The following is a 27,938-nucleotide window of genomic DNA, read 5'->3' on the forward strand; positions in this document are numbered from 1 at the left end:
CGTCTGCATAAAGCGACCCTGTGCTTTGAACGCTTCCTGATAAACACATTCAGAGTCGATATTCCTTTTTTTTGTCGTGAAAAATATAAAATATAGACATTTCAATATCTACTTATAATTCTGAACGGCGAGGCAATGAGACCGGTTTTCACAGGGGGAAATGAAAAGCAAAGCAAACCCACCTACCTATGCACAGCCGAACCTGCCTTTTGCTGTTGCGCCCGGCTCTATAGTGAATAATTCATCAATGCGAGTTGTTCCCTTATTGCTTGTGGAGGAGGCGGGTCTCGGAGCCGAACTTACTGTCAAATCACACTGGCAGTCCAGGCGGTTCAGTGTCAGCCGCTGCAGACTGATCGAGGAATAGATTTCCAATGTCCACGTAAAGAATTCCTCGCCAAACCCCCAAAGCTGGTCCCAAGTAGAGAACGATTCACCCATGTGCCTGCCAGACCACTCCGAGAACGTCCCAGCTTTTACCCCCCTCTCTCCCCTCCTCCCCTGCCCTGCTGTTAGAGACTGTGCTTACTTTCTGGCTTGCTGCTGCCGCCGCCTGCAGGAAAGCAAGAGCTCTCTCCGTCTGGTAGACTCGGAGACCACTGTCTCTGGCGAGCCAGTGCCACATCGTAAGTTGTCAACGATGAAACTTGTCAACAATGAAGTTGTCAACAATGCCGGCTTTTAGAAGGATGAGAGGGGATCTTATCGAAACGTATAAGATTATTAAGGGGTTGGACACGTTAGAGGCAGGAAACATGTTCCCAATGCTGGGGGGAGTCCAGAACAAGGGGCCACACAGTTTAAGAATAAGGGATAGGCCATTTAAAACTGAGATGAGGAAACACTTTTTCAGTCAGAGAGTTGTGAATCTGTGGAATTCACTGCCTCAGAAGGCAATGGAGGCCAATTCTCTGAATGCATTCAAGAGAGAGCTAGATAGAGCTCTTAAGGATAGCGGAGTCAGGGGGTATGGGGAGAAGGCAGGAACGGGGTACTGATTGAGAATGACCAGCCATGATCACATTGAATGGCGGTGCTGGCTCGAAGGGCCGAATGGCCTCCTCCTGCACCTATTGTCTATTGTCTATGGACGGGTGATATGCATCTGCTGGTAGACCTTAGTGTGAATGGTTCCTCATCTCTCTCCACCTTGCAGCCCCCCTCTCACCTCCCCCCTCCCCCTGTCTTGTTAAGGGGTGTTTGTCCGACCGGATAATAACGAGGACTCTTGCACAGCACTTGCAGAGCATTTGCAGAGCAGCGATTCGCAGGGATTGCGATGCATCTCCAGGCTTTGACTGCGTGACCGTCAGTGGTAGCTCCGAGCCAGCCAGCCAGCACTGCACAGGAGGCGGGTGGGAGGGAGGGAGGGGGGAGAGAGTGAGCGTATGAAGAAGTCCAGGGAAGGAAGGGATCGCAGATGAAAGCAACCGCGCCTCAATCCCCCACACACACACCGACAGGGCAGCGAAGCCAACACGCGAGAAACCCTCAGAGGAATCGCCGAGTCCCTCGCGAAAACCCCTTGGCTGGGATCGCCGGGCTGGGAATGATCGCAAGAGGCAACTAACTGCCCGTGGCTCTGCGGATCACAGGTATTCGGTCTCTTCTCTTTTGTGGGGCATCGGGAAGATATGCATGTGGGTTTCAAACTCGGTAAAGACATAATCGCATCGATGCTACACGGTCATGTTCGCTTTCTAGTTCGTTCATTTGGTAATGACCCTCCTGTTGTGCCCACTTTGTAAACATATAAAATGTATAATTAAATATATATATATATATATATATGTGTGTGTGTGTGTATATACATATATATATATGTGTGTGTGTGTGTGTATACATATATATGTGTGTGTGTGTGTGTGTGTGTGTATACATATATATATATGTGTGTGTGTGTGTGTGTATACATATATATATGTGTGTGTGTGTGTGTGTGTGTGTATATACATATATATATATATGTGTGTGTGTGTATATACATATATATATATATATATATATATGTGTGTGTGTGTGGGTATAATTGTTTTGATAACTCGCATTGGTAAATTATTCACTGAAGAGCCGGGTGCCACAGCAAAAGGCAGGTTCGGCTGTGCAGAGATGGGTAGGTGGGTTTCGTTTGTTTTGATATATATAGGTATAGATGTGTAGATATATAGATATGTAAATATTTATGATCACCCCTTATGGTAAATGTCAAAAAAAATGTATGTATATTTTATATATACATATAATTTTTGACATTTACCTTAAAAGGGTGATCATAAAAGTCTGGCAAATTGCACAAGGAAGAAAGCGTTGTTTCTGGTGGATAAGTGATGATGCATTTTTAGAAAACATTTGTGCTTACAATCCCAGGACAAAAAGCAGACAGACTTATTATCAAAGCTGCCCACACGGCGGGTTTATTTCGGCAACTGCCTCAAAAACACACGAATGAATATCGCAGCGTTTATTTCATTCATGCCCCACCAGTACGTGCATTATTAGAATTGTTTGCTTTCACTGTTTTTTTTGTTGTTGCTCAGGGGAACTGGGTAATGAAAATGATCGATGATTGGAGGAAGATGCCGAAACATTGCATATTCCACGACCATTTCTGTTGAAGTTATGAGTTTTACTAACATTCATGGTTTTATTAACGTAAAAGATTCGTCCAACGACTAGATTTAGTTCAAATCGTAAATGTATGTGGAGGTTCTGATAATAGGATTGAGTGCCAGAATGTGAGATTAACACAGATTCATAAAATATTACACAAATAACACACACACACACACACACACACACACACACACACACACAAGTGATAAATGCTCCTAATGGCGGATATTCCTTAACTATAGTTATGTAGATCATCAAATGATCTGTGTACTCATTAGGAGAAGTTTTGCCCTTGTTGCTTTCACTGGTCAAGTGACATAACAATTGGTCTTTGGCCTTGATGGACAACCAGTGTTAATCAGAAATGTGTAGCTCGCCCTCTTTAAAGCAGTAAAATAAATAAACTCCCTTATAAGAATTCAGACAGAATTTCCTATGGGAGATATCTGGATGGCAAGATTCTTCACACATGACTTCCTAACAGCAACGAGCTGTCAAAGTGAAAACCCCTGTGCAAGTGAACAGCATCTCTTCAGTAAAATAAAATCAAACTGCTGAGGTCGCTGAATGAGTCCCTCCAGCAGTTTGTTTTTTTGCTCAAGATTACACAGCATCTGTGGACTATTGCATCAACATCTACCTACCACAGTGGTGGAAGGAAGGACAGGAACCTGACAAGGAGCACCTGAAGGTGTTCATATTGAAACATGGGGTGGCATCTCCAGAGATACGCAGACTGATATCTTGTTTACGCTTTTAGATGGGGAAATAGGTTAAGGGGAGACAAAGGGATGAAGCAATGAAAAATAAAAAGATCAAATGAATTAATAGAATATCCTTTTCATCTCACCTTGTAAAAATGTATTTGTTTCAAAGAGTTAATTAAATATGATTAATTAAAATCATACCAAAGTCTTACTTTGTCATTTATGACATAACAACAGGAGAATTAATAGCTCATGAAAATAATAATTCAGTCTAAATATTGCTTCTCCAAGCAGTGGGGAATTTGAGCTGGGTTTTTATTGAGGATTAAAGTTTATATTTTGCTTTTTTATGTCAGTCTGTTGGACATCACGACAGACAAGCTGGAGCACTGGATGGTACATGAGCATGGGAAATTGGAGCAGGATTTGACCATATGGCCCCTCAAGCTGTCCTCACCATACAATGAGGTGACGGCTGGTCTGATTGCTTACAACGCAGAAAGACCTAGGGTAAATATTGTGGCAGGAAACAGATGAAGGGATAAGATATGATGTTAGAAAATGTAAAAGGGACAGATAGAGATACGTAGATACATATATCCAGAGTTAAGTAGAGAAACACTAGGGTTCAACACTAAGTAGATAGTGTAGGATTAATGAAGAAGAGTAACAGGAAAAGGTCTCGACCCATAATGTCACCCATTCCTTCTCTCCAGAGATGCTGCCTGTCCTGCTGAGTTACTCCAGCATTTTGTGTCTATCAAAGGAAAAATAAAGTAGGGGAGCAATGTCAGCCATAAGTGATAGATTAAGTATGTTTAAAAGATTCTCTGATGGCTCCAAGCTAATTATTCTTAATCATTAATCTCTCCCCCCCCCCAATCTTTGCACATCCCCAATCCTTTCCACTCGTCACTTTAATTCATGTATTTTGTGTTTTTGTGTTTTTTATAATTGTTGGCATATCAATTTCCCTCCCGGGATAAATAAAGTTCTATCGTATTGTATCATATCAAATAAATACTGTGATGTGGTTGGTTGAATACCGTGTTTGGTCATATTGTAGATGTTTCATTAAGTAAACATATATTAGCAATTCGAGTTTTGACATTTTTAATAATCTTGAATTTAATTTCTTGACCTGAACTAGACAAAGTTCTTCTTAAAAGTTCTTCTTAAAACCCATTAAGGTTTCTTGATCCTTGACTGTGCTGCTATTCTACAGCACATAGTTACCATCCTTTCAGTGAAAAAGCTGTTCTTGCTTTTTCTGACGTGTTGTTTTAACATAAGTATGTATTTTCATGCTTAAATCCTGGGCACAACAAGGACTCATGCTTGCTATAATATACTTGCATATTATACTTGCTATAATATGTCCACATTTTCTATAATTTTAAACACCACTAAAAATATAACAACATTTTTTCTTCCTTTTCAAGAGAGTAAAGACCCATATTAAACTGTTTTTTCCATAAATCATTCCCTTTTTTGGAGGTATTTATTCACAAAATGCTGGAGTAACTCAGCAGGTCAGGCAGCATCTTGGGAGAGAAGGAATGGGTGACGTTTTGGGTCGAGACCCTTCTTCAGATCTCCCTCTATCTTCCTGTCTCCACCTATATCCTTCCTTTGTCCCGCCCCCCTGACATCAGTCTGAAGAAGGGTCTCGACCTTCCCTAACCAAAAACCCTGGGTGGACAGGTCTATTCGCGTGGCCTTGAATGCTTGCAACTCTGGCCTGGCATCCGGCAACATGGACGACTACAAGGTAGAGTCCTACCGACTGCGAAGGGCAGTGAAGGATGTAAAAAGGAGATACCGGGACAAGATGGAGTCACAGATGGAGCAGCAGGACACCAGGAGCCTTTGGCAGGGGCTACGGACTATAACTAGCTACCGGTCCAGCACACCCTCAACCGGGAGTGCCGGCTCCTCCTTAGCTGATGACCTGAACTCTTTTTATGCACGGTTTGAGATGGGTAACACCACCAGCTCGCCGTCTAAAAACAGCAACGAAGGGGCGCTGGCTAGCGAGGCTGGAGGGGGATCCACCGCCGGGGATGTGCACACATTCTCGGTCTCCGAGCATGAGGTGAGGTGGGCTCTGACGCGTGTGAACACGAGGAAAGCTGGAGGCCCAGATGGTATATCTGGGCGAGTACTAAAGTCTTGTGCTACTCAGCTTGCTCCAGTGCTCACCACAATATTCAACCTCTCCTTGGCCAAGTCCGTGGTCCCTGCATGCTTCAAAAGATCCATCACTGTACCGGTGCCAAAGAATGCCTCTCCAGCGTGTTTAAATGACTACCGACCGGTGGCCCTCACCTCGGTTATCATGAAATGCTTCGAGAGACTAATCAAGAAGCACATCTGTGCCCTCCTTCCTCACAACATGGACCCACTGCAGTTCGCATACCGTCCGAACAGGTCCACGGATGATGCGGTCTCCCAGGTTCTGCACACCGCTCTCTCTCATCTGGACAGCCAGGGGGGCTATGTGAGGATGCTGTTCATTGACTTTAGTTCAGCATTCAACACAATAGTCCCCAGCAGACTGGTTGAGAAGCTGCTGGAACTGGGGCTTAGCACCCCTCTGTGTGCCTGGGTCCTGGACTTTCTCACCGCCAGGCCCCAAGTGGTCAGGATGGGGGAACACACATCTAGCTCCCTCACCCTGAACATAGGAACCCCCAGGGTTGCGTCCTTAGCCCCCTACTGTACTCCCTGTACACACATGACTGTGGGGCCAGGTTCAGCTCAAACTCCATCATCAAGTTTGCTGATGACACTGTGGTGGTGGGCCGGATTTCCAACAACGATGAGAAGGCCTACCAGGAGGAGGTGGCTGACCTGGCACTCTGGTGTCAGGACAATAGCCTCCTCTTGAATGTCATTAAAATGAAGGAGCTGATTGTGGATTTTAGAAGGGCTAAACATCCAAGGACGTACACGCCACTGGAGATAAATGGGTCTACTGTGGATAGGGTGAGCAGTTTTAAATACTTGGGAGTGTGCATCACAGAGGATCTGACATGGGCAACGCACATTGCCGCACTGGTGGGTAAGGCAAAGCAGCGCCTTTACCACCTTACACAGCTGAGGAAATTCAGAGTGTCTCTGACGATCCTTCATTGCTTCTACTCTGGGGCTGTAGAGAGCATCCTGTCCGGCAACATTACAGTCTGGTTTGGGAACAGCTCTGCCCAGGACAGGATGGCCCTGCAGAGATTAGTGCGTTCGGCAGAACGCACCATGGGAACTACACTTGTCCCCCTGCAGGGCCTATACATCAGGAGGTGCAGATCCAGAGCAAGTAAGATTATGAGGGACCCCTGCCACCCCAGTAACGGACTGTTCCAGATGTTACGATCAGGCAAACGCCTCCGCTGTCACGCTGTGAAAACGGAGAGGATGAGACGGAGTTTCTTCCCACAGGCCATCAGGACTGTTAACGTTTATAACTCCAGAGACTAAATTTTTGTCTACACTATAGTAACTTATTAACTTTATTTATATGCTGTAACTGTAATTATTTTTTGTGCACAATCCGCAGGCATTGCCACTTTCATTTCACTGCACATCGTGTATGTGTATGTGACAAATAAACTTAACTTGACTTGACCCGAAACGTCGCCCATTCCTTCTCTCCCGAGATGCCGCCTGACCTGCTGAGTTACTCCAGCATTTTGTGAATAAATACCTTCGATTTGTACCAGCATCTGCAGTTATTTTCTTATACTACCCTTTTTTGAGGTTGTCTGTGTAGGCCTTCAGTGCACATTTCCAACAAACAAATCTCCATTTGAAACTGGAGAGCCTGAAACTGTATTTAATTTTGATATGATCTGTCCACAACCAAAGACAATGGCAGAATTATGTATTTGAGTTTATACCTCTATCTATATATCCCGCTTCTGTTGTTTAATTGGAAGCTACTTCAGCTCCGCAAGGAAAAATATGATGGCTGCATAATATTTGGTGCCAACTGGAAGGTGGGCAGGGCCCTAGTGAGACCGCACCTGGAGTACTGTGTGCAGTTTTGGTCTCCAAATTTGAGGAAGGATATTCTTGCTATTGAGGGCGTGCAGCGTAGGTTTACTAGGTTAATTCCCGGAATGACGGGACTGTCATATGTTGAAAGACTGGAGCGACTAGGCTTATATACACTGGAATTTAGAAGTATGAGAGGGGATCTTATCGAAACGTATAAGATTATTAAGGGGTTGGACACGTTCGAGGCAGGAAACATGTTCCCAATGTTGGGGGAGTCCAGAACCAAGGGCCACAGTTTAAGAATAAGGGGTAGGCCATTTAGAACAAAGATGAGCAAAAACGTTTTCAGTCAGAGAGTTGTGAATCTGTGGAATTCTCTGCCTCAGAGGGCAGTGGAGGCCAATTCTCTGAATACATTCAAGAGAGAGCTAGATAGAGCTCTTAAGGATAGCGGAGTCAGGGGGTATGGGGAGAAAGCAGGAACGGGGTACTGATTGAGAATGATCAGCCATGATCACATTGAATGGCGGTGCTGGCTCGAAGGGCCGAATGGCCTACTCCTGCACCTATTGTCTATTGTCTATCGTCTATTGTCACTGTGAGGTCATGTTTACATGGGTTAGCCTGTGGGCAACTGGCCTGAAGAAGGGTCTTGACCGGAAACGTCGCCCATTCCTTCTCTCCAGAGATGCTGCCTGTATCGCTGAGTTACTCCAGCATTTTGTGTCTATCTTGGGCGTAGGGTAAGCCAAGGTTGTGGATTTCAACAGTGTATGAGCTCAGGTGGAATGGACATGGCCAGAGTCATCACGTCCTCCAATATTTCAAATGCATTCCCATTTATTCAACTGTCCTTATCACCTTTCATCCTCTCAAATTCCCAACCCCTACATTTCTCTGTGTTAAGTTGCTTCTTTCGTGTTACCACTTGTGCTTGTCAAGATTCATTTGAACGTATACATATTGATATCAGTCGGAAGGATCTTGACCCGAAACATCACCCATTCCTTCTCCCCAGAGATGCTGCCTGTCCCGGTTGAGTCACTCCAGCGTTTTGTGTCTGTCTTATATTGATATCTAGCCTTTGCCAATGTTGCAAAATATAATTCACGCCAACTTAACGCTGTGTGAGAGACTGGATTATAATTATGAAGCACAAATTGCAGGACTGCATACAATTATAAACAAAACATGGAGTGCTCAGTTTCTCACTAAATTGAATATAATTTCTCTCACAATAGTTTGTAAGTTAAGTGATTTATTTCTCGCTATACAAATTTCTCTTTGTTTAAATGGCATATTCCACAAAATACTATTCATGCTGTCCATGCATTTATGCAATAATTTCTGATGAATACGCTGATTTGTTACATCATTACTTATGCACTTTAAATATTAATGCGTAAAACCAAGAAACCACATACATTGAGCCAGTGTTGCATTAACTAATATTGGATCAGTATTGACCACAATTCAAATGAAACATATTATTAATGACAGACACTACGATTAATTTCAAGACCATTCCTAAGCCTCATTGTTATTTCTGTCGTTTAGCCCATGTCCCCGCTGCCTAATTTGTAATGCTACTGGACTTCATATCATAGGATTTGGAACTGAGATTGTGACATTAGCCTTTCGTCTTTATTCTTTAGTCGTTAGAGAAATAGCTTGGAAACGGGTGCTTTGGCCCACTGGGTCTGCACTGACCACGCTGTACAGTAACCTACACACACGAGGGACAATTTTGCAGCTTACCAAAGCCAATTAATCTACAAACCTGCACGTCTTTGGAATGTGGGAGGAAACCGGAGCACCCAAGGAAAACCCATGTGGTCACGGGGAGAACGTCCAAACTCCGTACAGACAGCACCTGTAACCAGGATCGAACCCAGGTCTCAAGCGTTGAGGCAGCAACTCTACCATTACGCCACTGTGCCACCCCATTGGCGAGTGTTACCCAGACTCATGAACGCAAGACAATATAAACATAGCACAAAAAGTAAGGAAATTTGTGTTTGGTAGATTATTTCTTTGTTGTAACAATGCTTCTTGGCAATAAATCTTATACCGTTGGAAAGCCTGTTTATTTCCCTTTTAAATGGTGCCACATTTGTAAGGAACATGCATTTGTGGGATGAGCAGCAGAGCTGAGTATGTGGGTTGCGCCCATGAAAAATCTGCCAAATCTTTGCCAATGCCAAACAGCTTATTCTGCCATTGACTCTTGTTCGGTGTTGTTTGGTGGATTGGATGATTGAAGTCTGAAGAAACAAGACATATTGGCAATTTAACAATTTATTCATTTAATAAACAGGAGCCTCAGTAGCGTGTGGAAGAACCATACACAGCCACAACAGCCTGGCACCTCCTCCTCATGCTGGTCACCAGCCTGGTCACACACTGTTGTGGGATGGCATCCCATTCTTCAACCAGCATTTGTCGCAAGTCAGCCAATGTGGTTGTGTTGGTCACTCTGGCACGAACAGCACGCCCATGCTGATCCCACAAGTGTTCAATGGGGTTGAGGTCAGGACTGCTGGCAGGCCATTCCATCCTCTCCACTCCCAAATTCTGGAGGTAGTCTCTGAGAAACCCTGCTCTGTGGGGGCGAGCATTGTCATCTTGGAGGATAGAGTTCGGTCCCAGACTGTGGAGATATGGGATTGCCACTGGTTGCAGAATCTCATCTCGATATCTCTGCATTGAGATTGCCTCCAATGATGACAAGCCTCGTTTTTCCAGTGAGGGAGATGCCGCCCCACACCATCACACTGCCTCCACCAAAAGATGTTACTCTATCGGTGCAGCAATCAGCATAGCGTTCTCCGCGTCTTCTCCACACTTTGACCCTATGATCCAACTGCCGTAGGCAGAATCTGGACTCATCGCTGAACATAACGTTCCTCCACATGTTCAGGTTCCAGTGCACGTGTTGCCGACACCAGCGCAAACGGGCCTGATGGTGAAGGGCAAACCTTGACTGCAAATCTGTAGAAGACAGCCTACGGTTCCTAAGTGCTGACAGGGTGAGGAAACGGTCTTCTTCGGGTGTCGTCTTCTTGGGACGCCCACTTCGCGGCCTGTCTCTGACATCCCCCGTTATATGGAACTTGGCCTTCACTTTGGAGATGGTACTAGGGCTCACTCCAAATAATGTCGCAACTTAGTTTTGCGGAACATCAGCTTGAAGTTGCCCTATCGCACGGGCCCTATCCAGATCAGTCAAACGTGGCATGCCGATTCTTGGAGCAGACACCTACTGACCACTGTAGCAGGGCCCATGCTCACAGATGCTGCCAATCAGGCACCTGATTGTCAGCACCTGGGGGTACCAGAAGCTCAAAACAAGAGTCAATAGCAACAGCAGGATAAGCTGTTTGGCATTGGCAGAGAAGATTTGGCAAATTTTTCATGAGCGCAACCCATATACTCAGTTCTGCTGTTCATCCCACAAATGCATGTTCCTTACAAATGTGGCACCATTTAAAAGGGAAATAAACAGGCTTTCCAACGGTATAAGATTTATTACCAAGAAGCATTGTTACAACAAAGAAATAATCTACCAAACACAAATTTCCTTACTTTTTGTGCTACGTTTAGAACCTTTTACAGAGGGCCCCATACAAACCTATTTCCATAGTAAAATTTAACATTCATTTATTACATTTTGCAAGTTAATTTGCACTTTTGATGGGTGACTGAAATTACTTTGTACTGGAGCACGTTATAACATGAAATACACGATCATTGGCCAACTTAAAAATACACAATTTCCGTGACATTGCTAAATGAGGCAGGGTTTTGCTGAGCAAACAATAATAAGAAAATATACCAAACACAATCACTTCTACTTCTGTTGGCTAAACGGATGGTAACCAAAGGATCAGGATTGGAAAAAACCATTGGGGAAGATGAATATAATTTTTCGCATAATGTTATGAAGTGGAAACTACTGACTGAAAATATTTATTTACTCGTGTCATCACACAACTGTTTGCCAATAGCGAGCAAATTTCAGTGCCTCGTCGTCGGCCTCTGCAAAATCCTTTACAGTTTCTCTTTGTTTAAGGAGGCTAATTTGATTTTAAAATAAACCTTCAAAAAACAATTAGAGAACAGCAGATATGTTATGAAATTAATTTGGATAGCTCTTTCACAAATTCAGCACGTACATTAATTCTGAAGATCTTCTGTGCAGAAACGTTTGGCCGGTCATGTTACATCTACATTGCCCTCCATAATGTTTGGGACAAAGACCCATCATTTATTTAATTGCCTCTGTACTCCACAATTTGAGATTTGTAATAGAAAAAAAATCACATGTGGTTAAAGTGCACATTGTCAGATTTTATTAAAGACCATTTTTATACATTTTGGTTTCACCCTGTGGAAATTACAGTTGTGTTTATACATAGTGCCCCCCCATTTCTGAGCACTATAATGTTTGGGACACATGGCTTCACAGGTGTTTGTAATTGCTCAGGTGTGTTTAATTGCCTCCATAATGTGGGTATAAGAGAGCTCTCAGCACCTAGTCTTTCCATCACATTTGTAAACTTTTATTGCTGTTTATCAACATGAGGACCAAAGTTGTGCCAATGAAAGTCAAAGAAGCCATTATGAGACTGAGAAACAAGAATAAAACTGTTAGAGACATCAGCCAAACCTTAGGCTTACCATAATCAACTACTTGGAACATCATTAAGAAGAAAGAGAGCACTGGTGAGCTTACTAATCGCAAAGGGACTGGTAGCCAAGGAAGACCTCCACAGCTGATGACAGAAGAATTCTCTCTATAATAAAGAAAAAACCCCAAACACCTGTCCGACAGTTCAGAAACACTCTTCAGAAGTCAGGTGTGGATTTGTCAATGACCAATGTCCGTAGAAGACTTCATGAACAGAAATACAGAGGCTACACTGCAAGATGAAAACCACTGGTTAGTCTTAAAAGAGGATGGCCAGGTTACAGTTTGCCAAGAAGTACTTAAAAGAGCAACCACATTTCTGGTAAATGGTCTTGTGGACAGATGAGACGAAGATTAACTTATATCAGAGTGATGACAAGAGCAAAGTATAGAGGAGAGAAGGAACTGCCCAAGATCCAAAGCATACCACTTCATCTGTGAAACACGGTGGTGGAGGTGTTATGACCTGGGCATGTATGGCTGCTGAGGGTACTGGCTCACTTATCTTCATTGATGATACAACTGTAGATGGTAGTAGCATAATGAATTCTGAAGTGTATAGACACATTCTATCTGCTCAGGTTCAAACAAATACCTCAAAACTCATTGGCCGGCGGTTCATTCTACAGCAAGACAATCCCAAAAATCCTAAAGCAACAAAGTTTTTCAAAGCTAAAAAATAGTCAATTCTTGAGTGGGCAAGCCAATCACTCGATCTGAACCCAAATAAGCATGCCTTTTATATGCTGAAGAGAAAACTGAAGGGGACTAGCCCCCAAAACAAGTATAAGCTAAAGATGGCTGCAATACAGGCCTAGCAGAGCATCACCAGAGAAGACACCCAGCAACTGGTGATGTCCACGAATCGCAGACTTCAAGCAGTCATTGCATGCAAAGGATATGCATCAAAATACTAAACATGGCTACTTTCATTTACATGAAATTGCTGTGTCTCAACATTCAGGTGCCCTGAAATGGGGGGATTATGTATAAACACTGCTGTTATCTCTGCAATCTGTTGTTTCTAACCTATAATTACAGTTACAGAGACTCAATTCAGACTCCTGAGAAATATTAGTGTTTTGATTTTCTTATGATATTTTAATTCGATTTTTTTATAAAACCACTATCAAATGTTATATGAACTGAAAAAACACCATCGGAGTATTCTGAAATTTTGACTGATATGAATGCTCTATTTTGTTGTTTGATAACAGCATTTACTTTTAATTATATTTTAATCTTTGCTTAAAACCTGCCCTTGCAGAGACGAGAACTATCAATTTATCTAAAATAGTGTGCACCTTTTAAGATTCTCATCGTAACCAGAATCTGAGCAGAATGAAATTGTTTCTTTCTAACATATCCTTGGCAGAATTTCTGATTTTCTAATGGAATGTTATCACCCTTAATCATTGATTGGTTCTTTTTTCTATGGATGCCTCCTGACTTGCTGAATATATCCAGCCTTTTCTGTTTTTTTCTCAGGTTTTGCAAAAATTGGATGCAAACTGTCTGAATAAAAATGGAAGAAAAGCACCTTCATATTAAACTGCAGAAAATTGACTGCATCAGTCAGTGTTGAATAGAGATTACAACCCATCTAGGCAGGTCCACTTTAGCTTGGAAAATGCTGCTACTTGAATAATGATTTGGACACATTTTGCATTATCATTGTTCCATGCTTTACTGTTGGATTATCCTTCATTCACATTCATTCAAGAGCTCTCCAACTACTTTACATTCAATTAATTATCTGTTGCACTCATTATTCCAAACCTTTCCTTCCTTTTCTTACATGTTTTACATTTGCATTTACAAACTCCTGCATGCATTCAAAGCATTCGTTGAATCAATGTTTTAAGATTAGCTCCGGCTTTTACATCTTCTATGCAGTACATTCCTACTTACATTGCTTTCCTTTTTATGATCTTTTCCTTTTTGATGTTACACACAAAATGTGTTGCACTAAGTTTTAAACGAGGGCCACGAGTTATCACACAAAAAATACTATACTGTAAAACATTCTAAAAACCAAGTTATTCTTTACCTCATAGATTGGCCATAATGTTTTTAGCAATCACATCCCACACAATCCCGATTTTATAAGGAATATCTTTGCTAACCATTTGCTTATATGATCTCCATGTGATGGAACGATATTGACATGAGGTACAAAATGTAAGAGTAAATCCAATATAAAGTGCATGAGTCAAAACATTATGACCACTGACAGGTGAAGTGAATAACTTTGATTATCTTGTTATAATGGCACTAGTCAAGGGGTGGGATATATTAGGCAGCTAGTGAACAGTCAGTTCTTGAAGTTGATGTGTTATATGCAGGAGAAATGGGCAGGAGTAAAGACTTGAGCGACTTTGACAAGGGCCAAATTGTTATTGCCAGATGATTGTGTCAGAGTATGTCTGAAACGGCAAGGCTTGTGGGGTGCTCCCGGTCAGCAGTGGTGAGTACCTACCGACAGTGGTCCGAGGAGGGACAAACCACAAACCGGCGACAGGATGTTGGGCGCCCAAGGCTCATCGATCTGCGAGGGCAATGAAGGCTATCCCGTCTGGTCCGAACCGACAGAAGGTCAACTGTGGCACAAGTCACAGAAAATTTTAATGGTGGTGACGGGAGGAATGTGTCACAATACACAGTGCATCGCACCCTGCTGCGTATGGGGCTGCATAGCCACAGACCGGTCAGAGTGCCCATGATGATCACTGTCCACCGTCGAAAGCACCTACATTGGGCACGCGAGCATCGGAACTGGACCTTGGAGCAGTGGAAGAAGGTCGCCTGGTCCGATGAGTCCCGTTTTCTTTTAGATCACGTGGATGGCCGTATACGTGTGCGCCGTTTACCTGGGGAAGTGATGGCACCAGGATGCATTGTGGGAAGACGACAAGCCAATGGAGGGAGTGTGATGCTCTGGGCAATGTTCTGCTGGGAAACCCTGGGTCCGGCCATTCATGTGAACATCAATTTGACACGTGTCACCTACCTAAACATCGTTGCAGACCAGGTACACCCCTTCATGGCGATGGTATTCCCTGATGGCAGTGTCCTCTTTCAGCAGGATAATGCGCCCTGCCACACTGCACACATTGTTCGGGAATGGTTTGAGGAACATGATGAAGTGTTCACAGTGTTGCCCTGGCCTCCAAATTCTCCAGATCTCAATCCGATTGAGCATTTGTGAGATGTGCTGGATCGACAAATCCGATTCATGGTGGCTCCACCTCGCAACTTACAGAACTTGAAGGATCTGCCTCTAATGTTTTGGTGCCAGATACCACAGGCCACCTTCAGGGGTCTTGTAGAGTCCATGCCTCAGTGGGTCAACGCAGTTTGGGCGGCACACGGAGGACCAACAGCATATTAGGCAGGTGGTCATAATGTTTTGGCTCATCAGTGCATGAAGTGCAATATAAAGTCTCCTCATTGGAGACTCTCAGGCCCTCTGACTATCTTTGTTCAGACTTTATTGGACTTTATCTTGCATTAAACATTATTCACATTATTCCCTTTATTGTGCATCTGTACACTGAAGGTGGCTCGATTATAATCATGTATTGTCTTTCCCCTGCTGGTTAGCACACAGCAAAAGCATTTCACTGTGCCTCGGTGCAGGTGACAATGAACTAAACTCAGAACCAATCATAGGGTGTATTAAAAAAATGTATATATATGAGACATTAACAAGTTATCATCCTTGAAAGACTTCAAGGATCATTCTAAAAATGGTTCAGAAATTTCTACATCCAGTTATACGGAAGCAATATAAAAAAGAGTACTTTGTTCATGAACAAAAATACTGTATCAAGAAGCAATAATAAAATGACTTAGGAAGGGCTCAAATTGAATCTCACAATCGGCCTTCAGAGTGCACAAGGGGTGTGGACAGGGAGCAGATTGAGTTCACAATCAGCTCTCTAAGGCCACAGCAGAAGCAAGTGTTGTATGGAGATATATTACAATATGAATCCACCGTGAAGCACGCATGTATAATGCCAGATTACAAAATCTTCCTCATGCCTCATTTAGAAGTACTTAGTACAATGTTTACTCATCAAATTACTGTGCAATAGTTCATTGTTCATTTGCATTCCTGAATTCTCTGGATTAGTAATCCTAAATGGCTTCATTCTTTCCACTTTCAAAGGACTGTGTGGAGACTCATGGTTCGAAAATAGCATTATTATGTTTAGGTCAAAAGGTTGTGGGTTCAAACTCCACGCTATACTAGAGCATATAATTTTAGTTGAATTTCAGCAGTGTGCTGAGAAGGTTGTGCATTATCAAAGTTGTAGCTTTTTAACCTGAGATACTAAAGTGAGATCCAATTTGTCTAGATGGATGCAGCACATAGAATTCAGTGGCGTAATCTGAAAGAGGGCCAAAAAGATATTTTGATGCAACACCTGTCCCTTTACCTCCCCCCTCAACTCCATCAAAGGACCCAAACATTCTTTCCAGGTGAGACAGAGGTTCACCTGCACCTCCTCCAACCTCATCTATTGCATCCGCTGCTCTAGATGTCAACTTATCTATATCGACGAAACCAAGCGCAGGCTCGGCGATCGCTTCGCTGAACACCTGCGCTCGGTCCGCATTAACGCAACTGATCTCCCGGTGGCCCAGCACTTTAACTCCCCCTCCCATTCCCAGTCTGACCTCTCTGTCATGGGCCTCCTCCAGTGCCATAGTGAGGCCCGCCGGAAATTGGAGGAGCAGCACCTCATATTTCGCCTGGGCAGTTTGCAGCCCGGTGGTATGAACGTCGACTTCTCCAACTTTAGATAGTTCCTCTGTCCCTCCCTTCCCCTCCTCCTTCCCAGAGCTCCCTCTATCTTCCTGTCTCCACCTATATCCTTCCTTTGTCCCACCCCCGACATCAGTCTGAAGAAGGGTCTCGACCCGAAACGTCACCCATTCCTTCTCTCCCGAGATGCTGCCTGACCTGCTGAGTTACTCCAGCATTTTGTGAATAAAACGATATTTTGATATCTGGCTAACATTTACTCCTGAACTGACCCCACAAACATATCCAATCTTTAAACTTGTTTAGTACAGTTGCTCGTGTATTTAGGTATCAGTGGATGTGAAATTTTTTGGGAATTCCTTGGAATATAAAAGTTGCTATATAATCACGTTATTTATTTCCTTCGGTAGGGACCACAATCCAATTTCTTTAATTCTGATCAGCAACCCCAACTCTTTTTCCTGTTCTTTTTGTGTGCCCAATCTTCCTTCCATAAAGTCATGTGATGGGAGCAGAATTAGGCCATTCGGCCCATCAAGTCTACTCCGCCATTCAATCATGGCTGGTCTATCTCTCCCTCCTAACCCTACTCTCCTGCCTTCTCCCCATAACCCCTAACACCCGTACTAATCAAGAATCTACCTATCTCTGCCTTAAGAATATCCACTGACTTGGCCTCCACAACCTTCAGTGGCAAAGAATTCCACAGATTCACCACCCACTGACCAACGAAAGTCCTTCTCATCTCCTTCCTAAAGGAACGTCCTTTAATTCTGAGCCAGAATTGACCACTAGTCTTAGACTCTGCCACTGGTGGAAACATCTTCTCCACTTCCACTCTATCCAAGCTTTTCACTATTTGGTACATTTCAATGAGGTCCTCCCTCATTCTTCTAAACTCCAGTGATTACAGGCCCAGTGCCATCAAACGCATCCATCTTGTGATTGATCTTAGGATATTTTATATAATATATAATATCACAATGCATGTGAATGTTGAGTGTATAATTCCTTGGGGTCTAATCTAATTCTCTTATTATTGTTGTTAGTTTCTAATCTAATCTTTTTATCAAAACCAAACCCTGGCCTGTGTTCACCCATTACTGGCCATGCTCTGTCTTGCCCCATCTCTTTTCCAGCATTCTGTCCCAGCCCCCTGCAATCAGTCTGATAAGAATCCTGACCAAGAGCGTCACCTATCCATGTTCTCCAGAAAAGCTCCCTGGCTCGCTGGTTTAAGGGCCTGTCCCACTTAGGCGATTTTAAGGCGACTTGTAACTGTTAAAGTAACTTGTATCGACCTGACTCGGCATTGTCGTGGTCATTGTCGTCGGGTAAAAGAAAATTTTGGCGATCTGCTACGACTTTGACAGTCGCCGGCAGTCGCTTAAAAAATCACCTAAGTGGGACAAGCCCTTTACTCCAACATTTTGTGTCTTTCCTTAGATTTTAGCATTTATATCCTTGAGTCCAGGCCCAGTTTCTTTTTCTTTACTGTTAAATTATTTAACAAGAAAAACAAGTCCAGGGAGAATGGTGTTTGAAATTCCAGTCCGGTGTGAGAGAATTTTAAAATGAAAAACAAGGCATGAATTCATATGTGTGTTACGTACAATTATAAACTTTCTGTCTGCCAATGGTAACAGTAATGTCACTGACCAGAGGCAGCCACTTGAGTTATGAGCAACCCCATTCATTTCATTTCATTTAGTTCTGTAACCTTAGACTGCACTGGGAAATAATAATACCCTGTCAGAAATGATCACAACAGCCATTTTGAAATTTAGTTTACATTTTCTCCCCCTTGCATTAGTCATGCGTGGCTGGACTGAAGGAATAATTCATTTGGAGTAATGCAAAAGTATCAGCAGTTTCACATATGTTTAATCTACAAGGTTGTCTTATGGTTGCATAATTTGTTTTCAAGCAAAGGTTAGCTCAAAGATAGACACTAAAAGCTGGCTGGTCAGACTGCATCTCTGGAGAAAAGGAATAGGTGATGTTTCGGGTCGAGACCCTTCTTCAGACAAAGTCACCAATTCCTCTTCTCCAGAGATGCTGGCTTACCCGTTGAGTTACTCCAGAGTTTTGTGTCTATCTTCGGTTTAAACCAGCATCTGCAGTTCCTTCCTGCACAAAGGTTAGCTCAGTTGTCCTTTCATGAGCAAATACATGGATACAAAAAATGCAGAAGCAAGTGTAGGCTGACTGCTCCCTCAAGCCTGCCCCATCATTTCATGTGATCATGGCTAATTCATGTTGTTCTCAACTCCTGCCTGTTGCCCACAACCCCCAATTCCTCCATCTTTCAAATGTTTATTTTAGATTTATTTTAGAGATACAGTGTCGGAAACAGGCCCTTCGGCCCACCGAGTCCGCGCCGCCCAGCGATCCCCGCACATTAACACTATCCTACACACACTAGGGACAGTTTTTTACATTTACCCAGTCAATTAACCTACAAACCTGTACGCCTTTGGAGTGTGGGAGGAAACCAAAGATCTCGGAGAAAACCCACGCAGGTCACGGGGAGAGCGTACAAACTCCGTACAGACGGCGCCCGTAGTCAGGATCTAACCTGAGTCTCCGGCGCTGCATTCGCTGTAAAGCAGCAACTCTACCGCTGCGCCACCGTGCCTGCAGATCAAATGATCTATCTGCACATCAAATGATCTGACTTTCATCAACCCTGGAGACAGATAACTCCACAGATTCACTACCCTCTGGGAGAAGAAAGTTCTACGCACCAATTTTTTAATATTGCAGCTAAGTTCCCTTGTTCACGATTCTCCACACAAATAAGAACATTTCGCTATTTATCCTGACATGACCCCTGATGATGTTATATGGTTGAATAAGATCATCCCTCATTTTTCCAATCTCCGAGGGAATCAGATCTAAACTTTCTCTTGATAGAACAATGCCTCATGCCAGGAATTAGCGCAGTGAATCTCCTTTGTGCTGCCTCCTACATACTAAATCCTTTAACAGTTAAGGGAACCAAAACTGTGCAGAGTAGTCCTCATGTGGCCTCATCTACACACAGTACAGCTGTCGCATCACCACCTTATTCTTAAACACAAACCCCTTTGCAATAAAACACAAATATCACTGCCTCAGCTCCATCTCCCAAGATGTCCTCTTTCTTCAGCAAACATGTCTTTCCCCTGCTGTTGCGGATGGAACCCTCATCCATGTCTCCTTTGTGTGTCCTGCTGTTCGGCTGTCACTTCAGATGGAACAAGGATAATGTTCCCTAAGTCCTCATCTTTTACCCTACAGGCCTCCAAATCCAACACATAATTTTCCAATCTTTCCACCACCTTCAAGGTGATCCTGCCACCAGTTGCACCTTCATGTACTCCCCCCCCCCGCTTCTGTTTTCCATAGAGACCACTCCTTACGCACATCCTCAGTTCACTCATTCCTTCCGACCCAACCCACCACCTCGGCAAGTACTTTCCGCATGCAACCACGGTAGATGTAACACCTGTCCCCACATCCCATCTCTCACTTCCTTTCAGATACCCCAGCAGCCTTTCCAGGTGAGGCAGAGGTTCACATGCACCTCTTCAAACCATGCCTGCTTCATTCAGTGCTCACTATGTGGCCTCCTTTACATTGGCGAGGGCAAGCGTAGACTAGGCGACCATTTTGTCGAACACTTACGCTCTGTCCACCAAGCGTTAGATCCCTTCGTTGCTAACTATTTCAACTCCCCTTCCTATTCCAATATCGTTGTTTCTGTCTTTGGCCTCCTCCATTGTCAGAGTGAGGCCACATGCAAACTGGAGGAACAGCACCTCATATTCCACTTGGATAGTTTACAACAAAAAAAGTACTTAGATTGAATTGTCCAACTTCATGCAATACTTCGCCTAACCCTCTTTCTTTGCCATGTCTCCAACCCTCACCTTGGTGCACTCCCACTTCTCCCAGCATCTCCCACTCTCCTCCCATAATCATCCTACAAATTCCCCCTCCTTTGTACACTCACCTCCCATACGCATGTACTCTATCTCATTTCCTTCCCCTTCTTCTCTCGATCCCTGTCCCTCTCCACCCATATACCCTCACCCTCCGTCAGGCCTTACGTTTCACTGCTCCCCTTCTCCTTATCTGGCACCCTTTTGTCTCTTTTTCATTTTTAGTTTAGTTTAGTTTAGAGACACAGCGCGGAAACAGGCCCTTCGGCCCACCGAGTCCACACCGACCAGCGATCCCCGCACATCAACACTATCCTACAAACGCTAGGGACAATTTACACTTACACCAAGCCAATTAACCTACACACCTGTACGTCTTTGGAGTGTGGGAGGAAACCAAAGATCTCGGAGAAAACCCACGCAGGTCACGGGGAGAACGTACAAACTCCGTACAGACGGCACCCGTCGTCGGGACCGAACCCGGGTCTCTGGCGCTGCAAGCGCTGTAAGGCAGCAACTCTACCGCTGCGCCACTGTGGCTGCCCACAAATGTCTAGCTTTGGTTGCTTACTCCTCCCTTCACCCAAGTAAACATTCTTCACCAATATCCTCCTATCACTTGCCAGGCTACGTTCCACCCCCACCTCTGACCCAAAACACAGCCTGTGCTTTCCTTCCTCTGATGCTGCCCGACCCACTGGGTGCTTTGTTCTTTGCTCCAGCACTTGGTGTTTTGCCCCGTTAACATTTATCTTCTTAACTCTCTGTTGTACTTGCCTGCTAACGTTTTGTGAATCATGCACTGGAACACATTTTGAACCACACTCATTTGCTGTCTCTATTCATTTACATAATAATCTGTCTTTTAATTGCAGGGTTACCTCTAATTGACTTTAATTTATTCAGATGATGCTGTTCATAGGAGTTCAAAATACAAAGAGGTTTCACAGATAAATTCTGAAACTGCAAGAATTTATGCAGAATATGTCTTTGTGCTTATTATACTGAGAGTACCTTTAATTACAGTAAAAATATAACTGCCACAGATGTTGGCATCAAATTAATCACACTAACAAAATCATCCTTTAATTTTTGCTATTGCTGAACTTGTCTTTTCAGGTATCATTCAGAGATTTAACTAACGAAGGAAAGAAATTCTGAACACGCAGAAATAGTTTCCAATTCAACTCTATTACATTGCATGTGTTGGAAGGAACTGCAGAAGCTGGTTTATACCAAAGATAGATAGTGTGAAGAAGGGTCTTGGCCTGAAATGTCACCTGTTCCTTTTCTCCAGAGATGCTGCCTGACCCGTTGAGTTACTGTAGTATTTTGTGTTTGTCTTCTATTACATTGTACTTGGGAGACCATATCAAAAATAGATATACATTTTCATTATTTGTTCAAGTCATTTTTTTAGGATTTCAACATGATTTATATAAAATGAAGTAATTTGTAGCACATTGACCATTGTTTTATAGGCAAATGCTGTATCCATATTGCACACAAAATGAGTAGCGTGCTTCATAATCAATTAATCTACCCTTGGCGATGTTTTTGAGTGATATTGACTCTTTAAAAGACCCTGCTCGCTTTTGAAATTAATGCATTGCTTCAGTGTTGTGGCTAACTAACATTTCAAAAACAGGGTTATTTGTCTCAAATTATTAAACACGACTCATTTTGTGTGCAATGTAGATACAGCATTTGCCTATAAATCAATGGTCAATGTGCTACAAATTAATTCATTTTATATAAATCATGTTGAAATCCTAAAAAAATGACGAACAAATAGAGTATGAAAACGTATATCTATTTTTAATATGGTTTGTAGGACGTTTGCCTTTCTATAAAAAGATATGATTTAGATAAAACAAATATTAAAATGAGTTTAAAAAAAATGACAAGCAGGAGGAGTGGCAGTTAATTAACAAAAACTGTTTAATCTCTGCTATTTCGCTTCACACTTTAAAATCTCTACTGCTACTGCCCCATTTCTTATGTGTACACTGTGAATGGCTCGATTGTAATCATGTATTGTCTTTCTGATGACTGGTTAGCACACAACTTCTTCTTCTTGCCTATGGCATGCACAACCTAAAATTGTAGGTCAAGAGTGGACATCCAGGCCAGGGCAGCATCAGTTGCTGGGTGGATGGCCTTGATAGGAGCAAAGAGGTCCTTCTGCAGTTGTACAGGCCACTAGTGAGACTGCACCTGGAGTGCTGTGTGCAGTTTTGGTCTACAAATTTGAGGAAGGATATTCTTGCTATTGAGGGCGTGCAGCGTAGGTTTACTAGGTTAATTCCCGGAATGGCGGGACTGTCGTATGTTGAAAAACTGGAGCGGCTAGGCTTGTAGACACTGGAATTTAGAAGGATGAGAGGGGATCTTATCGAAACATGTAAGATTATTAAGGGGTTGAACACGTTAGAGGCAGGAAACATGTTCCCAAATGTTGGGGGAGTCCAGAACCAGGGGCCACAGTTTAAGAATAAGGGGTAGGCCATTTAGAACGGAGATGAGGAAAAACTTTCTCAGTCATAGAGTTGTAAATCTGTGGAATTCTCTGCCTCAGAAGGCAGTGGAGGCCAATTCTCTGAATGCATTCAAGAGAGAGCTAGATAGAGCTCTTAAGGATAGCGGAGTCAGGGGGTATGGGGAGAAGGCAGGAACGGGGTACTGATTGGGAATGATCAGCCATGATCACATTGAATGGTGGTGCTGGCTCGAAGGGCCGAATGGCCTACTCCTGCACCTATTGTCTATTGATGCCACCAGGGAAAAGCCTCAGTGAGCCGTCATTCACAATGCGTGGGACGGTCTGGTCTGGATATCCGCAGTCGCGAGCAGGGCTGTCAGCACACAACAAAAGCTTTTCACTGTACCTCAGTACACGTGACAACAAACTGAAGTAAACGGAACTGAGCTACTGTTAAAAATATCTTTGCATATCAAGTGCAAGAGGGAAGGTGAAGACTGCAAAGTGAAATGGGAATGGCAATGAAGGAAGAAACTAAAGATATGTTAGAGGCAACTTATCTTGACTCATCTTAGTTTAGCAGATATCTTTTGTTTATAGTGGATTATTATGGTAGAACGTGTATCAGTCCAAACTCAAGTCCAAGTTGGAACATGATTTTCTGTAGAATTGTTTGATTTTTCAGATCAGGAGCTGACTATCACGTTGTTCCTTTCCCAACATCTTTATTTACCAGCAATATCTTTTATTTTAAGCAGGTTATTTAAGAGCCAATTAAAATACATATGCTCCAATAATTGTTAAATATGATGTCATTTGAAGTCACTAATTTCATTTGTTAGTCTTTTTTAGGAATGCTGTGAAAAGAAGACACGCTTGGGTCTGAACAGTTGTGGATCGGCACCTGAAAGCAGCGTTCCTTGCCAGTTCGGTAGACCCGCCACTGTACAGCAGGAAATCCTTTCCTGACTTCACTCTCACAAATCTGCTCGACAGATCCTAAACCATTACAAAAATAGAGAGATTCCACATCAGAGCATCATTGAAGATTTGCGAATGCGAACAAAGTTATTCAACTTCCTGAATTAACCTTTCGATAGTTTGAAATTAAAAATTAGATATCTATCACAAATGTCCGCACACTGACTCTTGCGTGCCTGTGATATTTGACTTTCTAATGCACGTTGATGGAGATTTACTGCTGATACAACATGAAGGATCGCGGATACACATCTCATTATATTCCCGAAATGTTATGCTGTGATGTTGGATCACGTGCATTGTGTGTAATCTAATATTACTAATGTTATTGGCCAATTACTGCTTGGTACAGGAGCGATGGAAATCTATAGCTTGCATCATTTACATTTCCTTAGTTGGCACATGATTAGTCATTGAACTGATTCTTGTCTTATCGCACATCATGTGCAATTTTGTTCCCTGAATATATACAACCCATCCATCCAAAATGGATATTGAGGAAAAAAATAAAAGTAATTTCACTGTTATATCCGATAACGCTAACAGCACCTCCTTATATGGACATGGCCTTCCATTGTGGGATGACTATAATGGAAGCATACATGATATCAGATATTTACTGGTTGGAATTTACACACTGATAACAGTTCTGGGGCTTCTTGGTAACTTTTGTGTTGTGGTTGCCTTGTGCAAAAACGTAAAGCAGAAATCAATTATTAATTTTCTGATTGGAAATTTAGCATTATCTGACATTTTAATTCTGTTATTTTGTTCTCCATTTACATTGACTTATGTACTTCTGGATCAATGGATCTTTGGGGAGATCATGTGCTACATAGTACCATTTGTTCAGTGTGTAAGTGTTATGGTTTCTATACTAATGCTGATGTCAATTGCTATGGTTAGATACCAGATGATCAACAATCCATTATCCAATAATTTCACCATAAATACAGGTTACCTGTTAATGGGAACTGTGTGGATTATTGGATTTACGATATGCTCACCATTGCCCATCTTTCATAAAATAATAGACCTAAGTGAAACTGTTCACTTGGAGTCCTTAAAAAATAAATTCTTATGTATTGAGGCATGGCCTTCTGATTCTTACAGATTCGCCTATACCTTGTCCTTGTTATTCATTCAGTATATTTTGCCGATAGTTTGCCTAACAGTCAGCCATGCCAGCGTGTGCAGGAAGATAAGTGCCACCGTGCCAAGCACACAAAGTAGACCTGATGAGAATGAAATGATAAACTTAACGATACACCAGCCGGCTAACAAGCATTCGAAGATGCAAGGATGGAACTATTCCCTTCTGAGGAAACACAAGAAGAGGTACAGCAGGAAGTGTGCCACTGTCGTGCCTGCCATGGTCAAAGTCCACAAGAATGACCAGGCACACAATGGTTCAAAGAGTGCACAACCTCTGCCCTCTTCCTTTCTACCAGGTGTGCCCATTTGCTTTGAAGTGAAACCAATGGAATCAGAGGGGACTACTGACGCGCACGTTATTCCCGTGACAACAAAATCCATCACCAGATTGAGGAAACGGTCACGCAGCGTTTTCTACAAACTGACCATAGTGATCGTTGCTTTTACTGTCAGCTGGATGCCTCTACATATCTTTCATCTATTAACTGACTTCAATGCCAATCTGATTTCCAACAGACACTTCAAGCTGGTTTATTGCATTTGTCACTTGTTGGGATTGCTGTCCTGTTGCCTGAATCCTATACTATATGGATTCTTGAATAATGGTATTAAATCCAGTCTACAATCCTTGGTCAAATGCTTTTGCGTAAAATAATACTCAGACAGGATAGAAGTTGGGGTTTGTCATATCAAGCTGACAAATACCTCTGTCATATGCACAGTTAATTAATACCAGGTCACTGAATTCATTTTGACAGTATTGCTCTGATCAATATATGGTACTAAATCAATCAAACTCATTCCCTGATGTACTGTACTAAAGGGTTTGTTAAAAGATCTCACTATCTTACTGAAATCATGATGGAAAATTTAATATAGATTTTTACTGTGTTTTACAGTGATACAGTATATAAATAAGAAATAACCGTTATCTTGTAATGTTATTCATTTTGTCATGAACGAAAACATTCATGAATCAGAGGTTCTAGAAATATTCATAAAATGAGCTAATGTAAAAAAGGGAATTTGTTGTTTGATTTAAATGTCGTGGATTTTCATTGACTCAATGAACCAATCACACAATGTAGTCTTGTACTTTTCTAAAGTTCAGTGATGATATTTTTAGGCTTCAGATATTATCAAAGGAAACATTGGAAACCAAATTTTTGATGTCAAATTATTTTGAACCAAAGATAAATCACTACTACAGTCATTTTCACACCTTTCACTGTGACTTAATGTGAATGGAGGTCACAAATGCAGACAATACAAAATATATATTCCACGCCACTATCTAAAGCAACCCCTCAATCATGCGCTGAAACCAATTACTCTGTCTAAAATATCTTATTTTACCAGTTTGCATAATGTTTTATGTTCTGTGCACCGCTTGCAATTTACAAGTTTAAAACAGTTTTGAAAGTAGAACAGTATTAAAAGTCATTTAGTAAAGCATGTTTTTGTATGTGCAGGAAAAGAATATTGTTACGTTAAACCGTGTCATTACATCACTTTGATGCTGTAGAAATATAAGTGACAGGCTGCCTTTGATTTTGATGATTCTTTTGAGAATGATTCATTGTTGATATAACATACCTTCAATTATTTTTTTCTCAATAACACTGATGCCACCACTGATTGTTGAATTCATGTTTCATTAAATGTCAGACAAAAGTAAATGTTTGATATGGTTTCATTCAAAAAATATATAATTTACTTTAAGTAACATATAATTTACTTTAAGTAACATATTTAAAAATGATCTCTGCAGCTGTCTGAACTGGTAGTTTAATTAGTTATCTTTATTATAACCTGTTAGATTGCCATGACACTCCGAACAATTAAAAATTGTACACTTACTCTGCAGAACACTGTTTCTGATTGAAACATTATAGAAGAAAATTACAAATTGATCCTAACTACAATAAATGTAAAGTATTAAAGACTAAAAAATAGTAAATAAAATTAGAAGAGAGTGATGCATTTAGATTATTATATCTTTTTATGTTTACGTATGGCTGTACGGTAATTCGCATATTACTGTACCTTAATTGGTACTTGTGACAATAAAAGACCTTTGAAACCTTTGAAATTTACACCTGCATGCATTAGTTAAATGGTTGTGGAAGTAATGACTTAACTCAGTTTCATTTAGTTGCTATGAATTTGATGGAATTTGGTAAGGGCTAATTTCACTTTGTATGGCATATCGTTGCTTGCTGAGATATGCTGATAATAGCAGTTTACAACAGTGTATTTTCGTCAATGAGCACTGATAAGAACAAAGGATACCTATAATGCTCTAAAGTATGAACTCTTGTGTTGTCTGAGTATATAAACACTTCAACCCTTATTTGTCCTTATTATGCTAGTACATTCCTATGCTTCAATGCTCCGGTATGTTCTGCTAAAGGGAAGGCAAAATTAAAACGAAGAACTTCCAAGTAAGAATTTGTTTTGTAAATGAGATAATCAAAGTTGAAATGGAAGCTTATTTGGCGAAAACCGTGTTTTCTGATTTGAAAATTGTATTTACAAAGAATCGTGCACATTATTTCCATTTGGTAATGAAGTGATATTATGTAAAGCTTGAAACCGAACATGTCATCATCATTGT

The 27,938-nt window shown here is 42.1% G+C and overlaps 2 protein-coding genes across 4 annotated transcripts in view; one reads left to right on the top strand and one right to left on the bottom strand.

The window, feature by feature from the left end:
• The window catches only part of LOC144597426 (neuropeptide Y receptor type 1-like), a 22,245-nt gene extending 20,664 nt beyond the window's left edge, over positions 1–1,581 (bottom strand). Inside the window, exon 1 of one of the 2 annotated variants that reach the window (XM_078406790.1) lies at positions 187–1,581. The gene's annotated coding sequence lies outside the window, so the exon portion shown is untranslated. Of the gene's footprint in view, positions 1–182 lie in introns of both variants that reach the window. The other variant, XM_078406798.1, reaches the window with a different exon arrangement.
• LOC144597414 (neuropeptide Y receptor type 5-like) lies at positions 1,386–27,938 on the top strand. Of its 2 annotated transcripts, none has more exons than XM_078406768.1 (2): positions 1,386–1,595; positions 24,028–27,938. In XM_078406768.1, exon 2 carries the CDS (start codon positions 24,654–24,656, stop codon positions 25,974–25,976), a length of 1,323 nt encoding a protein of 440 aa, XP_078262894.1. In that variant the 5' UTR covers positions 1,386–1,595; positions 24,028–24,653; the 3' UTR covers positions 25,977–27,938. The 2 variants fall into 2 exon arrangements, with proteins under 2 accessions (XP_078262894.1, XP_078262903.1); XM_078406777.1 differs by having other exon boundaries at positions 24,038–27,938.

The sequence above is a fragment of the Rhinoraja longicauda genome, chromosome 1, assembly GCF_053455715.1.
Source record: "Rhinoraja longicauda isolate Sanriku21f chromosome 1, sRhiLon1.1, whole genome shotgun sequence".
Lineage (NCBI taxonomy): Eukaryota > Metazoa > Chordata > Chondrichthyes > Rajiformes > Arhynchobatidae > Rhinoraja > Rhinoraja longicauda.

Bases quoted from the DNA above. Each gene is read 5' to 3' on its own strand.
- LOC144597414 (XM_078406768.1), top strand. From the start codon at position 24,654: ATGGATATTGAGGAAAAAAATAAAAGTAATTTCACTGTTATATCCGAT.